This window comes from Setaria viridis, chromosome 9, assembly GCF_005286985.2.
Source record: "Setaria viridis chromosome 9, Setaria_viridis_v4.0, whole genome shotgun sequence".
In the NCBI taxonomy this organism is placed as follows: domain Eukaryota; kingdom Viridiplantae; phylum Streptophyta; class Magnoliopsida; order Poales; family Poaceae; genus Setaria; species Setaria viridis.
This window is the reverse complement of record NC_048271.2, coordinates 7,236,172-7,251,397: the sequence shown is the minus strand read 5'-3', so window position 1 is coordinate 7,251,397 and position 15,226 is coordinate 7,236,172. Positions and strand designations below refer to the sequence as shown.

Genomic DNA, 15,226 nt, shown 5'->3' with positions numbered 1-15,226 from the left:
CAGTACACCCTTTCTCCAGCCTGCATGGAAACAAGTCGAGATACGGAGCAGTAGCTTACTAGAACAGACTACACCAATTTTAGCCATTTATCAGCACGCAGCAGCACCAAATCTTACAATTGGGCCTATGAAGGAAGCTGGGAGATGAGATACCGATGGGGATTGAGAACAGCTAGACTTGCTAGACTCTTCGTTCCTCCCTACGGGAAGACGAGGCGGCCGTGGTTGAGGAGGCCGAGGGTGTGGCGCGCGGCGTCGAGGAGGTCCCGGATGTTGTGGATTGACCTCTCCTCGGCGCCAAAGATGAACGTGGCACGGCACTCCGCCTTCTTCGCCAGCCGCGTGGCATGCCCCAGTGGCAACTCCGGCGAGTTCAGCGCCCGCAGGATCTGCCGATACAGAGACAGCACCACCGGCCGGTTCCGCGCCAGATCCTCCGCCGTCGCCACCGCCACCCTTCGCCATCCTTCCGCCGCTGTGCTGCTCACCTCGCTGCACCACCGACTGGAACGAGAGGGTTTTGGGCTAGAATAACAGGCCAAAAGCATGTAAGATATTGGACAGAAATTGTAAGTAACTTCTACATGAATATCAAAACAAACTAGTGGATAGGCACCAAGAACGCACCCAGATTCTAAGAGTTAGAAAAAATAAAGTGAATTATCTTAATTGTACATAGCAAATTACACAACTAAGAAAGCATCTGCAGGGAGCTACTAGGAGTTAAATTAATCCTTAATGCATACAACAAACAAGGAGATCCAATATTAGACATGCAAAACTGCAGGGTGTATTTCATCAAAAAAAAACTGCAGGGTGTACCATGTACAATATCACTTCAAAAAAAACACTCTAATACAGACAGATTATCAGAACGGGCATAGGGAAACACCAGAATATTAATTTAGACAACCATTTAGCAGACAATTCTAACCTTCAGAAAAAAAATGATGCCAAAAGGAATGCATAGTTTACCCAACGAATTCATGTAACAAGACATGGAGAAGCACATATAGTATTTTAACATACTGAACATCACAAAAATGGACAGAAATCGGCAATGAAACTACCAAAACTAGACCATAAACATAACTACCCTGAACCTCGGAGCTACCAGCAGGTCTGAGTAAACAGATCAGTTTCACCAAAGGATCCCAGCATATCCACTTGATAGGGCCCTAACATGCAAATTAAGGGTGCGTTTGGCAGAGCTCCCAGAGCTGATTCTCTGTTAAATCCAGAATGAGTTCTGCCAAATGGTTTTTCAGAGAGAAATGATTCTCTATTGATTCTGTGACTAAGAGGCTGAGAGCTGAAAAAAAATAGTTTCTCCTGGTTCTGTGAAGTGGTTCTTCCTGATTTTAAAAGTTTATACTAAAGAATAAAAGAGAATTACTTTCAGCCACGGAATTACTTTTCTTGAAGAATCTCCCATGAAGAATCAGAATCATGAAGCTCTACCAAACAGATCCAAAGTAGTTGAAACAAAAAATTTGGGAACAACAGAGGAGTCTGGAACCGCTTTGAGTCAACAAGGAATCCACCGCATCTCTACAGATCGGACGGACGAGTCAGAGAGAGAACTGTCAAGGACCCACTAAACCAACGAATTGACATAGATTACATCAAGATTAGCGCAACAAAACTTCCGATTCGAGCAGCACAAACGACCTCGAGGCCTCCGACTCTGAGTGGAAACAAAACGACTCGAACTCCACTAGAAACACTAATGAGCTAGCAGGACTGCGCATGGATGAAGTAGCTATAGCAACTAGAGGGGGAGGAGGGGAAAGGAGGGCTCAGTCACCTTGGTTTCGCCTCCCGCCTGATCTGAGAGACGAGATGTGGAGGCTTCGCCGGGAGAGAAGCACTTAAGAGTTAAAACCCGTTCATTGCAATGGCGACGATGCTATTTCCGTCCTGGGCTCGATTTGGTTTGCTGGACACTGGATTGTTCGTCATCTATCTGAAAGCATTCGGCCTAACCCACCGACGAGTTTCGGGCTTGGTGGACCGAACTTTTACTACGGCAGGACGACTAAGGCCCCTTCCGGCTTGTGCTCCAGCCTCCAGCGTACCCTTTCCTGATAAAAAAAAAAACTACGCCAGCTCAGCCCGCTCAGGCTCCTCTCACGAGGACTCGGGTCCGGTCGGTCCACCGACGCCCGACGATCTCGGGAACACGTGGTGTCGGTGCCTAAGTAGCCGGTCACCGTCGAATCAGATGCCGCGCTGGTGGCATAGTGCGACGTCCGGATCACAGGTGACCACACCGGGCGCTACATCTAACCTTGCTTCGGGAAATAATCTGGTGGTACTTATCTGAGAAAAACGTCGTGTTCACGACCACGGAATCGGAACAATTCTTTCCCGCGGATCATCGCGCACTACTTCGATTTCTGGTACGTACATGCATACGTCAATGCCATCCCTGGTTTTTAGTTCGCTTTCTGCGCGTAATGTAGTGGGATGAAGAGTTTGATTAGGCGACAGCTACTACTCAACAAGACAACAAGGATGCAAAACCAGGTGCTTTTGTACTTGAGGAAGAGCTAGATGCCTAGATATGTGCCGCAAATCATCGCATGTGGGTCATTGGTATTTCTCACAGTTCATCCCGGGCTACTTTTGTCTTTTACATGCCCATTTCTTGCTTTTGCTGCAAACAGCGAGGCACAGCTATGTGTGCAACCGCAACTTGCTTTTACAAGAGAGGACCTCGCGTTCCTTTCGTTGGGAGGATGCTTAAAAGACAAGATATTTTCTTTTTTTTATATTTAGAACTAATCTTGTAGTGCGCATATTAAATAGCCTTATACAACCATTGCTCGGAAAGCTCGATCGTAAGGATTCTCATATTTTGGAATGCATCATCTGCGCAAGTGTGTCATGTGAACAATAACCTTATTTTACCTAATTAAAATCTTTTGCAAATTTTTAAAAATGTATTTTGTTTGTCAGGACTGTAGAACATATATATGAAGCTAAAGAAAAGCTATGTGCAAGATGTGGGTTGTTGATATTTTCCACAGATGCTACTATTGTCTTTTGCAGGCCCATTTCTCGTTTTTGCTGCGAACAACAAATTACAGCTTGGTGCAGTTAGCTACCAAAGGAGAGAACTCCTCGCTTTTTGTTGGAAGGATATGACATAGTACCTCCTTAAAAAACAAACTACTTTTGTTTCCTTTTTCTTTTGCGCCTAACTAATTTGATAGTACCTAATGCATGAACTGCAACAAAAGCACAGCTCAAAGTATTTAGAGCTCATGATGATTTCGTTGTCACCCATTTTTTTTTCAAAAATGTTATTATTACAAATCAGTGGAGTTATACTCGAAAAAAGATCGGTGAAACTGTAATTTATTCAATAATAAACTATACGAGTAGTAGTATTTTTTCTTTTGAGTACGTAGGCCTCATCACACTTTTCCATATTCGCTTTAAATTGTGATATCAAACTTTCGTTTTTGCTGCTGCTCAAAATAGAAGACACAAAAACTATGACTTGTTGACCCCCAAAGCTAAACCCTTTAGCACATTAGCACAGGTTAAACCACTTGTAGTTGACTTGTCCTAAGATTATAGAACGCGTAGCAGCAAAATCAAACATGCAAACTGCTACTGCCCATGGTATTTTCTTAACAGAGGAAGCCCATGCTCATTCACGATGAGCAAGTTGTTAAATTCCAAGCTAACCCCTCAACAGTTGAAACCACACACTGTATGACTTATTCGAAGACTAATGATGATACTGCGCCAACAAAATCGAAACATGGAAACTACAGCCACCTAGTACCACAGTATATAAACGGCAGATTACATCACCCGCTTTCTTCCATCGCAGTCTTTCTCTTCACGTCCACAGGAAGCGGCGGGATACACAACCCAAAAAGGGCCACGCCGGAAGGAAATTTTAATAAAAAGTGAACGGGAAAAAAAAGAAGCCAGGAGAACGACGGAATGATCCCTCCTGTGTGCTCCTGCTCCCTGCCCTCCCCCGCTATAATACCGCCACGCCCTCGTCGCCATCGTCATCGCACCACCACTCCCTCCCCGCCCTCTCACTCCCGATCTCTCCTCCACCACCAGCGCCTCCTCCGCCCCACCCCTCTCCTCGCCTCGCGCGGCGACCGGCGGCGGATCGTCGGCGGCCCAGCCATGTTCAGTGTGACGAAGAAGGCCACCACGCCCTTCGAGGGCCAGAAGCCCGGCACCTCCGGCCTGCGCAAGAAGGTTTCCCTCCTGCCCTCGCCCTCTCTCGCTTCCCGATCTCCCTCTACGTTCCTATGGCCCAAATCTGGATCTCTCTGTTTCTGTGATGCGGTGGGTTCGTCCTCTGTTCTGGTGCCTCGGATCCGCCGCGCGCCAGCCTTGGCTTCCTGCCGCGTGCCGCCTTGCGGATCTCGCTCGGGATCTCGGGGCTCTGTTCGATCCGTCGTTTCGGTTGGATCTGCTGGGGAACCCCGCTGCTGTGATCGTGATCCGCGGTAGTGCGTTTGCTTGCGGTTGATAGGTGCAGCAGGTTGTGGACAGGTGTGGTTCGGAGCATGCCTGCTGGCCTGATCCATTGGTTCCTACAGAATGATCTGAATTGTATGCTTGCATGGCTTTGATCCGTAAGATTCGTACGAGCATTGATCAGCTTTGGCTAATTGTTACTGGATCTCACTGATTAGATTACCGACTTAGGTGGGTGGAGATGATAATCAGGACCTCTGTTTTCCTAGCTATTGTACTGGATCATATGGTTTTCGGTCTCTCAGTGTTTACTCCCGAGAGATATCTCACAGAAAAAACTGTTCAGCCATGGTTTGCTGCATCTGGTTGGGTCTGTTTGATGTTAATTATAATCTAATAACACCTCATGTGTCCATGCTTGAGTGGGTCGTGGCTATGAGGCTTGATTGGATTGTGTATTTCCAAAATGGGATGAGGCAGAGGTTTTTTATTTTGTTGTTGACACCCTTGGCTTAAATGTGTAGTTGGTGACTTGGTGTTGTAAAGAGGTGGAAGTATGTTGCAGTATATTAAAAAATTTGATCTCGGACTCTCAGCCTTTTCTTGATTGGATGTGATGGTGCAATTCTGATAATTGTCTTGATCCAAATGCGGTGCAAATTTCTTGGGGTGTGACCTGAGTATTTCTCAATTCATGTCTATGGATCTCCAATGTGGTATATTCCAATGTCCATATGGAATCTTACCAAATTAATGTTTTAACACAATATTGATTGGTTTCACGTGGTTGTTTATTTATCGTACTGTACTGCGTTAAGTAGGAAAAACATTAAAACAATACACTTTTACTATTTAGCAGGGTAGAACTATGGACTATTCCTCCAGTTGAGGCAGCCATGTCTATTGTATCTGTCTGCACAGATAGCTAAAAGTTCTAGTGTTTCTACACATACCTTGTTTTACTGTGATCCTGAGCATTGTATTTGCTCCTAGCCAACTAGTCTTCTCTTCATGGGAATGAACAAAGAGTATTTTAATTTTTATGATTTTATTTCCCCATCAAGTAAAATGTAGGACTGATTACTTATTGCAGATGCTAGTGAATTTTTCATCAGATTTTTTTTCTGTGAATTTAGTACTTATAATGTTATCAGTAGCATTGTAAAATTCAGGCTATTTTCTTATGATTAATCTTTTGTTACTATTACCAGGTTACTGTATTCCAGCAGCCTCATTATCTGCAGAACTTTGTCCAATCAACATTCAATGCCCTTCCTGCTAAAGAAGTTAAAGGCAAGTTGCTTATCAAATAAGTACCAGTCCTGAGTTAAACATACTTCCTCTCTGCTTTTCTTTTGTTCATATAATCCAATATGATTAGCCAAGTAAACTGTGTACTGTACAGTAACTGGTATTACTGGGCCTAACTAGTTTTGAGGATAACACAAGGTTTTAATAAATTATGGTTGTGCTGTTTTCATGCATTTGTTTCTTCATCAATTGAATTGTAAATGGGACATGCAGTTGCCCTAGCCAAAATATTCCATTGTCTCCCTTGATCTTTCTCTGCAGTCTTTGCTCACCTCTCCTTTCCTTTCTTATAGGTGCGACTATTGTTGTCTCTGGTGATGGCCGCTATTTCTCAAAAGATGCTGTTCAGGTGATTTAGAATAGTCTCCATATCCCTTAAATCCTTTCTATAAATCCAATTATGTAATGTTTATACTGTTTTGATACTGGCTGCTGTAGACTTCAATTTCGATATTGATTCATTAGATGCCTGGCTTGCTAGCTAGATACTACAGCATGCAGTAGTTTGCTGTAAACTAGTCTGTGCACTTTTCATTTGATGCCATGATGCTAACTTACTAGCAGAGACCAGAGCAGTCCATGCATGGCAGGCGTCTTGATTCTGGGTGTTGTTTTCTTCCTGTGGTCAAGTTTTTGTTGTTAATATTTAGTCTTAGTTTTCATATACTAGATATAATGGTGGCAAGAAATAACATTTATTTTGCTTGTTACAGATCATAACAAAAATGGCTGCTGCCAATGGATTGAGACGTGTTTGGGTTGGACAAAACAGTCTCATGTCTACTCCAGCTGTATCTGCTGTCATCCGTGAAAGAATTGGTGAAGATGTAAGTTTGATTAATAAAGGACAATGTTTAGAAGTATAAACATGTTTACTCATTACTTCTTTTCACTGCTGTAATAAGTTACCTGACTATTGGTTTTATAAACGCATGGATAATAGGGATCGAAGGCTACTGGTGCCTTCATCTTAACAGCAAGCCACAACCCAGGTGGTCCCACTGAGGTACCAACTTTGCTGCTGCTATCCCTGTCAAATCAAGTTCCACCGTTATTCTATGTGTTGAATACATCCCACTGAACTTTCCAGGACTTCGGGATCAAATACAACATGGGAAATGGTGGGCCTGCCCCTGAATCTGTTACCGACAAGATTTTCTCTAATACAACGACAATCTCTGAATACCTTATCTCCGAGGACCTTCCAGATGTATGATTTAGTGCTACCCTGCTAAATGTTTTCTTGCTATTTGTTTTGACAAGTTATTGGAATTCATTTTTTCCTTTTACTTTCCTACTGCAGGTTGATATTTCTGAAATCGGCGTCTCTAGCTTCAGTGGACCTGAAGGTCCCTTTGATGTGGAGGTCTTTGACTCCAGTGTAGATTACATTAAGTTAATGAAGTAAGTAGCTTACTGTTTTTTGGTATTTCTTTTATTGAAGAGAGAATTTTCATGTTTGTATATTTCTTGGATATTGTTATGTTATGTTAACAAGGGAATCTAATGATTTAATTACTACTATTCAATTGCAGGTCAATTTTTGATTTTGAGGCAATAAAAAAGCTGCTGACATCTCCAAAATTTACATTCTGGTACGCACCTATAACTGCAACTATGTTACCATTCTCATATTCACATATTGTAGTGCATTTAAAATCTTGCTTTGCACTTTAGTTATGATGCCCTGCATGGTGTTGCTGGAGCTTATGCCAAACACATCTTTGTGGAAGAGCTTGGTGCTGATGAAAGCTCACTGTTGAATTGTGTCCCGAAGGTAATTTGTTCTTCATTGTCACAAAGTTGTAGTTAAGAATGCAGCTTGGTATTAATTGACCACTTATGTTTTTGCAGGAGGACTTTGGAGGTGGTCATCCGGACCCTAACCTCACCTATGCAAAAGAGTTGGTTGAACGGATGGGTCTTGGAAAGTCATCCTCCAATGTCGAGCCTCCTGAATTTGGTGCTGCAGCTGATGGAGATGCTGACCGAAACATGATCCTGGGTAAAAGGTGTGATCTGTCAGAGTATCTTTCGTAGAAAACTTGTTTTTGGAATATAGAAAGGGACCAGAACGAATTCATGATGCTCCCTTTTTCTTGTTCTAGATTCTTTGTGACACCATCAGACTCTGTCGCCATTATCGCGGCCAATGCTGTTCAGTCAATTCCTTACTTTGCTTCCGGCCTGAAGGGAGTTGCCAGGTAAAAACTCTTCTCTGTATTGCTGCCAATGTAGCATCTAGATCATGTTGCTGTCAAAATTTCTCACTATAGTTAAGGCTTTTAAGTGGTAGGCTTCACCACAGCCTGAAGTAAAATGAAAGTTTCCTTCTACAAAGTGCTCTTCTTGCAAGAAAGATTTGCAAGGTTCTTCTCAATGGATCCGTCTAAGATATCAGTGATAATTCCATCTGGAACGTGCTGACTGCTAGTGCCAGTTTTTTCATCTGGTAAAATCTTAGATGCATTTACGGTTTCTCTATATCTAATTTTTGCTGTTCCTTTGGTGGAACTGCAGGAGCATGCCAACATCTGCTGCTCTTGATGTTGTTGCGAAGAATTTAAATCTCAAGTTCTTTGAGGTAAAGTTTTGAAGACCTTGATTTGTAAGATTTTTGAATATCAGACAAATCTAACACAAAAAACCATGTCTCAGGTGCCTACTGGGTGGAAATTTTTTGGGAACTTGATGGATGCTGGAATGTGCTCAATCTGTGGTGAAGAGAGCTTTGGCACTGGTAATTTTTGGAAACACTTGTGGCTATCATTTTTATACATACTGACTACAGTAATAAACGTGTCAGCGCCTCTTGTATTGGCATGTTCAGTGAAATAATTGGTTTAATGTTTGGTAAATGAATGGAGCTAGTGGCTTAATGTGTTCTGGCAATGAGCTCTCACCATTTTCTTTAGTTGGTGATTTGCATTAATAAATCCATAAGTCTAGGACTCGTTGATATTGGGATTGCAGCATAGACATGGTTGAAATGTTAATATCTACTACTTTGGTTAGGGTCTGACCACATTCGTGAGAAGGATGGTATTTGGGCTGTGCTTGCGTGGCTGTCTATTCTTGCTTTCAAGAACAAGGACAACCTTGGAGGAGGAGATAAGCTTGTCTCTGTTGAAGATATTGTTCGTCAGCACTGGGCCACCTATGGGCGCCATTATTACACACGCTATGACTATGAGGTACTTCTTTTTTTTTACATGCATCTTGCATGTTTACCACACTTAAGATAGCATGTTAATTGTACATGTTTGTTGTGAAGAACGTTGATGCAGGGGCTGCTAAGGAGCTTATGGCAAATCTAGTCAGCATGCAATCATCACTATCTGATGTTAACAAGTAAGTGAATATTCTTTTGACTTTGGTACATAAAAAGAACTAGTATTTTCCCCAAAACAAACTATTCAAGTGATATTTTAAATTGTTATCCTAGAGTTATATGCGCTGTATGTAGTTCCTTAATCGATACAAGCAATCACAAAACTTAATTTTTTGTATACCATGTCTAAATTATCTCTTTGTTAGGTTGATCAAGGAGATCCGATCTGATGTTTCCGAAGTAGTTGCAGCTGACGAGTTTGAGTATCAGGATCCTGTTGATGGCTCTGTGTCCAAGCACCAGGGTATCCGATACCTCTTTGGAGATGGTTCACGACTGGTATGTAGAGTGAAAAACCTAAGTTGTTTCAGATATCCTCTATTTTTTTTCCTGAACCCAAAGAAAAGAAGCAGGGTATAAACCACACCCCACATGCAACCATACATTTTTGCAATAATCTTTAATAATATGCTGGGTTCATCTTTGGCCAGATGGATATATTTGATAGCTTGGATTGTATCATACTGATTGCAAGACATGCTGGTGAACTGACATGGTTTCGTGGCATTCTAGGTGTTCCGTCTCTCTGGAACCGGTTCTGTTGGTGCCACCATCCGTGTCTACATCGAGCAGTACGAGAAGGATTCGTCCAAGACCGGCAGGGAATCATCGGATGCCCTTGCTCCACTGGTAAGATATCTCCCGTGTATTCTTTCGGCTCACAGAGATGAACATGGCTCAGTACTTTTGTGGAACTGATTTACTGATTTTGTGATCCATCTCAGGTTGATGTTGCACTCAAGCTCTCCAAGATGCAAGAGTACACTGGCCGCTCTGCCCCCACCGTTATCACATAAATTTTTGAAGAACCTGTGTTTTAGAATGAGTTGAGGCACTTACAAACCTTCATTCCGGCCTCGTATTTGATAGTTTTTCCCCCTCTGTTGCATCTCACCAGTGAATAAAATGTATTTTTATTGCCCATACTGCAGACTTGCCGCTGGCACAGCATGCGGTAATAAATCTTGTTACAGTGCTGTAATTGGGAGCGTGTTTCTCCTCGTAATATATCAGATGTGTTTTGTTTGTTTGAGCATGTCAAAATCTTCACCCACCTGTATACACTCGTCACTCTTGTTTTGTGGTCTGCTTGGAGTTGAGCCTGTGCTATGAATCGTCAGACGTGACAACCTTTCCCTGTGCCAATCCTGCCTTCGTAGTAAGTGATCGTAAATCATGGATGCCGGGAGATTATCTGGGTTGAGGTCGAATTAAATTGGTCTTTGCACTTAATCTAGTTGTTGGACGATATTATTGCCAATTTCATGTTATAAGTTCAATCCCCTGCCTTACAGTGGTAGAAGTAAATTAGAGCAGTAAACATCTGGGCATGGAAATCGCTAGCTCTGATACATGCTCTGTTCCTGACTCAGTGATGATCAGAGTATCAGACGCTCTGAGCTTCTTCTTGTCCATAATTTTGTTTCTTGAAGACAAATCATTATACGACATTTTAGCTTTTCTAGATGTATAGATACATTGAGCTCCTCTAAATGCATAGATATGATAAGAGATCGTCCAGGACAGACCAGAGCCGAACACGCGCGAAGCTGATTCTGCACGTCCAAGCACGCAACGAGAACGAGCACACGGCAATTTATTATTGTTATTATCTGAAGATGTCTGACAGCGTCAGTCTCAATCGTCATCTCCGCAGCCGCGCGGCTCACACACACGCAGACGCAGAGACTCGGGTACGAAGAAACCCGTGGCTCCTCCGCAGGATCGCGGAATCATCAGGGAGCCGCGACGCCGTTGCCGTTGGAGTGGCTGGGGTTCCACAGGAGGGTGGTCTCCGCGATCAGCGAGGTCACCACGTACGGGTCCATGTTGGACGCCGGCCTCCGGTCCTCGAAGTAGCCTGAAACAAACCAAGAAAAACCCACACGGTTCAGCCGCATAAACCCACCAAAACTTCCTGAATCCATCCAAGGTTTCGTTCGCCTGCCTCACCTTTGCCTTCCTTCTCGGTGTCGCGGCCGACCCGCACCGACGCGCCGCGGTTGGCAACACCCTGACAGGAGAGAGAGAGAGAGAGAGAGAGAGAGAGAGAGAGAGAGAGAGAGAGAGAGATGAGTACGTTTTGTTATGGGAGGAAGAGAGGAGGGCCGTGTGATCTGACTGACTGAAAGAAATGTGCAATTGGTTGCGGTCTCGTCGCGCTCACCCAGATGAAGGTGTTGATGTCGGCGGTCTCGTGGCGGCCGGTGAGGCGGCGCTCGTTGCCGTCGCCGTACGCGGCGATGTGCTCCCGGTGGCGGAGGCCCAGCTTCTGGATCGCCTTCTTGATCACCTCGTACCCGCCGTCGCTCCTCATCGACTTGGTGCTGGATGCGCATCACATAGGGAGCAGATTAAAACACGGTACAGCGCAAGATTTCACTACCCAGAGCAAGATTTCACTATCCAGCTAAGTACTAGTGGCTTTAGTTTTGTACCTGTAGTTGGTGTGAGCACCAGCACCATTCCAATCTCCCTGCAGTCACATGCGCAAAGATGACATATAAGATCAGCAGGATGATTTCAGACACAGACCAAAAACCCGCGCATTTGGTAAAGAAATAATGGTCACCGGAATCGGCTTGGGATCGAAGGAGACGACCACACCGGCGATCTCGGTGATCCTCTGCCAACCACAGGGAAAACAGAAACGCACGTCACATTAGCAAATCACACCGACACAGCACGCCATGTCTCATCCGAACCGAACGCAAGCAGGTCTACCTCAAGAATGTAGCGAGCCACCCAGATCTGGTCGCCGGCGGAGATGCCGACGGCGGGGCCAACCTGGAATTCCCACTGTCCACGCAAAACCCCATCAGCAGATGACGCCAACACATCCGGGGGAAAAAAAACCCGTCGGAATAGCAGTGAGAGTAGAATTGTACCTGTCCTGGCATGACCTCCCCGTTGATCCCGCTGATGTCGATGCCGGCGTAGAGGCAGGCCTTGTAGTGCGCGTCCACGATGTCCCGCCCGTACGACTTGTCCGCTCCGGCGGCGCAGTAGTAAGGTCCCTGTTACACCATGACCACCGCTCACTGAATTTACTAAAACTCGTGCATGCATGTTGGCAAGCATGGACACGATCATTGATCTATAAGCTTAGCAACTCTGCTATGGTTATTGCAAAGCTATGGTTTTTAGGAGGTACTGAATTAATTTTTCTCTTCTCTTTTAATTATGCTGAAAAGTAGCTTTTTGCTGTAAGAAATGCGTAGCTACCTGAGGGCCAGGGTAGCCGCCTAATGGCCAGCCAAGAGGCCAGTTGGTGTCCTTCTGAAGAAGCGTGTACTCTTGCTCAATCCCAAACCTGAATTTGGACAGATGCACCATAAGGAACACCATCTGATGCAATGAGATATCGATAAAATAAGTTCAATCTGTGCAGGACTACAGAATGCTGGAGATACTGACCATGGTTCTTCAGCCTTAACATCAGGGTGGCTGAAGATCTTCGCCGCCCCGTGCCGCTTGTTGGTCGGAATCGGCTCTCCGTTCGGCGCATAGCAGTCGCACATAACCTGCACACAGGTCAAAGATAGATAAAAAGATCATCTCCATACCCATGGCCAACATTCTTGCAGAAAACCTGCAGATGTGAATCGAAGGAGGGTCTGTTACCAGTATGTTCTTCCCCTTCCTGAATGGGTCCCTGAAGATGGCTTGAGGACTTGATACCCAAAATAAAATTGTGAAAGCGAATTAGTTCAACTATTGAACGACAAGACGCACAGCCTTTAAGGGTGGGGTCAAGAGTATGGTACCGAAGGATGACTTCACTGTCGTCACCCGTAGCTTGGCCGGTGCTGGAGCCGTCGAAATTCCATTTCGGAAGCTTGCTAGGGTCATCCACAGGTCCGGACAGTGTCTGAGTAAAAGGCAGTCAGAGGAGCTTGTCACGCACTTTGAAAAGTACTGATTTTTTTTTTGAGATTTCGTGGCACTTGAAAACTTGTCACGGTTCAAAAGTTACACTTGCACGGCACATATCATGCAAAGAAAACTGTATCAAGATAAGGGTCCATGGTTATCACTTATCAGGGAGGAAGGAAAAAAATGTACTGACCCTGGCTTTGCTCCTCACATCCATCCCAGAACCGCCAACCCTGCATCAGACAAAGGTGGAATTACAAGTGGATTAGTACGGCCTAAGAGTGACAGACATGCAGACGTGTCTAGTTTACTGGTGAAGGGGAACAAGTTGACACCAGCATTTTGGAACAATCTTGAAAAGGCAAATGATGGTGCACAACCGGCTAGAGTCCATGATAAAAATCAACAAAGCCACAATTCAGAAGTTCCTTCTCTCTCTCTCTCTCAAACTAGCTAGCATAATTCATACAAGCATTTCTAAATTGTTTAATACAGCATCCGTAAGATGGTCATGGAAATTCCTGCCAGTGAATATATATTTTCTTCTTTGCTTGCCTTCCATGTAAAAATAAACACACCGTGAAACACAACAAGGTCCCAACGAACAACCATGGTGACTGACGTACGGAAATGGAAAATCGAAATGGAAAATCATCGGATGCAACGAGAGGGGAAGGCGGCAACGCTCACCAGATGTACTCTGCGATGATCTTCTCGGTGCAGTCCGAGAGGTCGAGGTTGACGAGGTCGGTGAGCAGAGCCATGGCGACGACGGGGATGCCTTCCTGATGATCCCCTCTCCTCCTCCTCGGCAAGGGCGCTAAGGCAGAGCACGAGCAGTGACTCTAATGGCAGGGACCCCTCTCTCTTGCAGTGTAGCTGCGCAGGCCGAGGCTCAGAGAGTGTTTGATCTCTGCGTTTGTGTCACAGCCGTAGCTGGCTGGTTCTCTATTAAATAGTGAAGGGAGAGCCCCGGCGCCCCCCCCGTGGCGGTTGGTGGGCCTTTTTGCGAAGTGCGGTGCTGACTTTTGGGGTCTTTGAACTCCGGAAGGCTCCGTGGTACGGTTGTCCTCGGCCGCAGACGTCTCAGCCGCTCGACCACCTGTCAGTGCATTTGGAGGGCTTCGGTAAGAAAGCGGATGCTTTTTTGACACGGTGCTTGGTTTCAGTTTGAGATGCTGTTATTCTGTTGCCTTAGCCCTGCTTAGCTGTTTCAGCGGCCAGAATTGCACCGATCGAACTTGGAGTTATCTCTACACACTAGTCCAATGAGTACTCCAGTTCCACTTACAAAAAGGTGGCGTCTTGGGCTGCACAAAGCATATCATTTGAAAGTTCAGTTACAATTTCCTTTGGATATTTGGGAATTATAAGAGTTGTTTCGCCTAAAAAACATTTTTCTTTCAAAGTATATACTTTTCCCATATGTCGAAAACCAAAAGTTGAGTTTGTTTTGGTCTTTTGGAGGCGTGTTGTGTTGATGTCCAAACCGTGACGGGAGGGAGTATTATTTTGCTGTGCCTCGTTGATGATCGGCTAGAGACGGTGCTGATGGGATCTTGAGCGCGGTGGCATCGAGAAGCTCCAACGCTCAATGCACAGACTGGGGGATAACAACACGCAGAAATTAGCAAACAATAATGGAGAATACGGAGCCGCGGATCCAGCATTATGGATGCGTCGTCGCCCACTTTCCGAGAGCAGTCCCAACCCTTGGGACTCCAATTAAGATGATTTCCGTAACATTAATTGTATTACCACATAAGATTTTTAGCTTATGTGGCACTATATTAAGTGAGAGAGAATGAAAAAAAATAAGAAATTAAATCTTATGTAAGATCCAGTGTCAACACAAGTATTGCCAAATCTTATATTATGAGAAGATTGTGTCTTCATAATTGATGAGGAACAATTATGATCGGTTGAGATAAGAGATGATAAATTTATTACGAACCACATTAAGAAATTATGGATTGTAGCGTGTAATTTCTATAGTGATGTGGACTGGCCTAAGACGACCAAAACCGACGTCGCCGCACGCCCGAGCCTCCGCGTCCGTTGAACCCTTTCCGAACTCCGGTCGAAGCCAGCCGGTGCCGTGTCGCCGCTCGCCGGTGCAAAAACCACCCCAGATCTGGCTCGCGTCGCGTGACGAGGCACCGCACGGCACCTAACGCCAGTTTCTTC

The 15,226-nt window shown here is 44.8% G+C and overlaps 2 protein-coding genes across 2 annotated transcripts; one reads left to right on the top strand and one right to left on the bottom strand.

Moving 5' to 3' along the window:
* Nucleotides 1–4,002: 4,002 nt before the first annotated feature.
* LOC117838068 (phosphoglucomutase, cytoplasmic 2) lies at nucleotides 4,003–10,199 on the top strand. The gene is made up of 18 exons (XM_034717942.2): nucleotides 4,003–4,236; nucleotides 5,673–5,754; nucleotides 6,066–6,121; nucleotides 6,486–6,599; nucleotides 6,716–6,778; nucleotides 6,863–6,982; nucleotides 7,076–7,176; nucleotides 7,308–7,367; nucleotides 7,450–7,549; nucleotides 7,627–7,784; nucleotides 7,881–7,976; nucleotides 8,293–8,356; nucleotides 8,431–8,512; nucleotides 8,788–8,966; nucleotides 9,047–9,123; nucleotides 9,310–9,442; nucleotides 9,677–9,793; nucleotides 9,889–10,199. The coding sequence occupies exons 1-18, from the start codon at nucleotides 4,162–4,164 to the stop codon at nucleotides 9,958–9,960; spliced, it is 1,749 nt and encodes a 582-aa protein (XP_034573833.1). The 5' UTR covers nucleotides 4,003–4,161; the 3' UTR covers nucleotides 9,961–10,199.
* Nucleotides 10,200–10,736: 537 nt separating this feature from the next.
* LOC117838069 (glutamine synthetase cytosolic isozyme 1-3) lies at nucleotides 10,737–13,986 on the bottom strand. Its single transcript, XM_034717943.2, has 13 exons — nucleotides 13,730–13,986; nucleotides 13,233–13,272; nucleotides 12,931–13,034; nucleotides 12,788–12,836; nucleotides 12,581–12,687; nucleotides 12,389–12,476; nucleotides 12,052–12,180; nucleotides 11,888–11,962; nucleotides 11,736–11,789; nucleotides 11,602–11,639; nucleotides 11,331–11,490; nucleotides 11,117–11,177; nucleotides 10,737–11,024 (listed from the first exon to the last, which is right to left on the bottom strand). Exons 1-13 carry the CDS (start codon nucleotides 13,801–13,803, stop codon nucleotides 10,900–10,902), a joined length of 1,104 nt encoding a protein of 367 aa, XP_034573834.1. The 5' UTR covers nucleotides 13,804–13,986; the 3' UTR covers nucleotides 10,737–10,899.
* Between the last annotated feature and the right edge of the window lie 1,240 nt (nucleotides 13,987–15,226).

Coding starts and splice junctions, on each gene's coding strand:
- LOC117838068 (XM_034717942.2), top strand. CDS start 4,162: ATGTTCAGTGTGACGAAGAAGGCCACCACGCCCTTCGAGGGCCAGAAG. Junction 5,755..6,065: donor TCCTGCTAAAGAAGTTAAAG/GCAAGTTGCTTA, acceptor CCTTTCTTATAG/GTGCGACTATTGTTGTCTCT. Junction 6,779..6,862: donor ACCCAGGTGGTCCCACTGAG/GTACCAACTTTG, acceptor TGAACTTTCCAG/GACTTCGGGATCAAATACAA.
- LOC117838069 (XM_034717943.2), bottom strand. CDS start 13,803: ATGGCTCTGCTCACCGACCTCGTCAACCTCGACCTCTCGGACTGCACC. Junction 13,273..13,729: donor ATCATCGCAGAGTACATCTG/GTGAGCGTTGCC, acceptor TGTCTGATGCAG/GGTTGGCGGTTCTGGGATGG. Junction 11,178..11,330: donor ACATCAACACCTTCATCTGG/GTGAGCGCGACG, acceptor CTCTCCTGTCAG/GGTGTTGCCAACCGCGGCGC.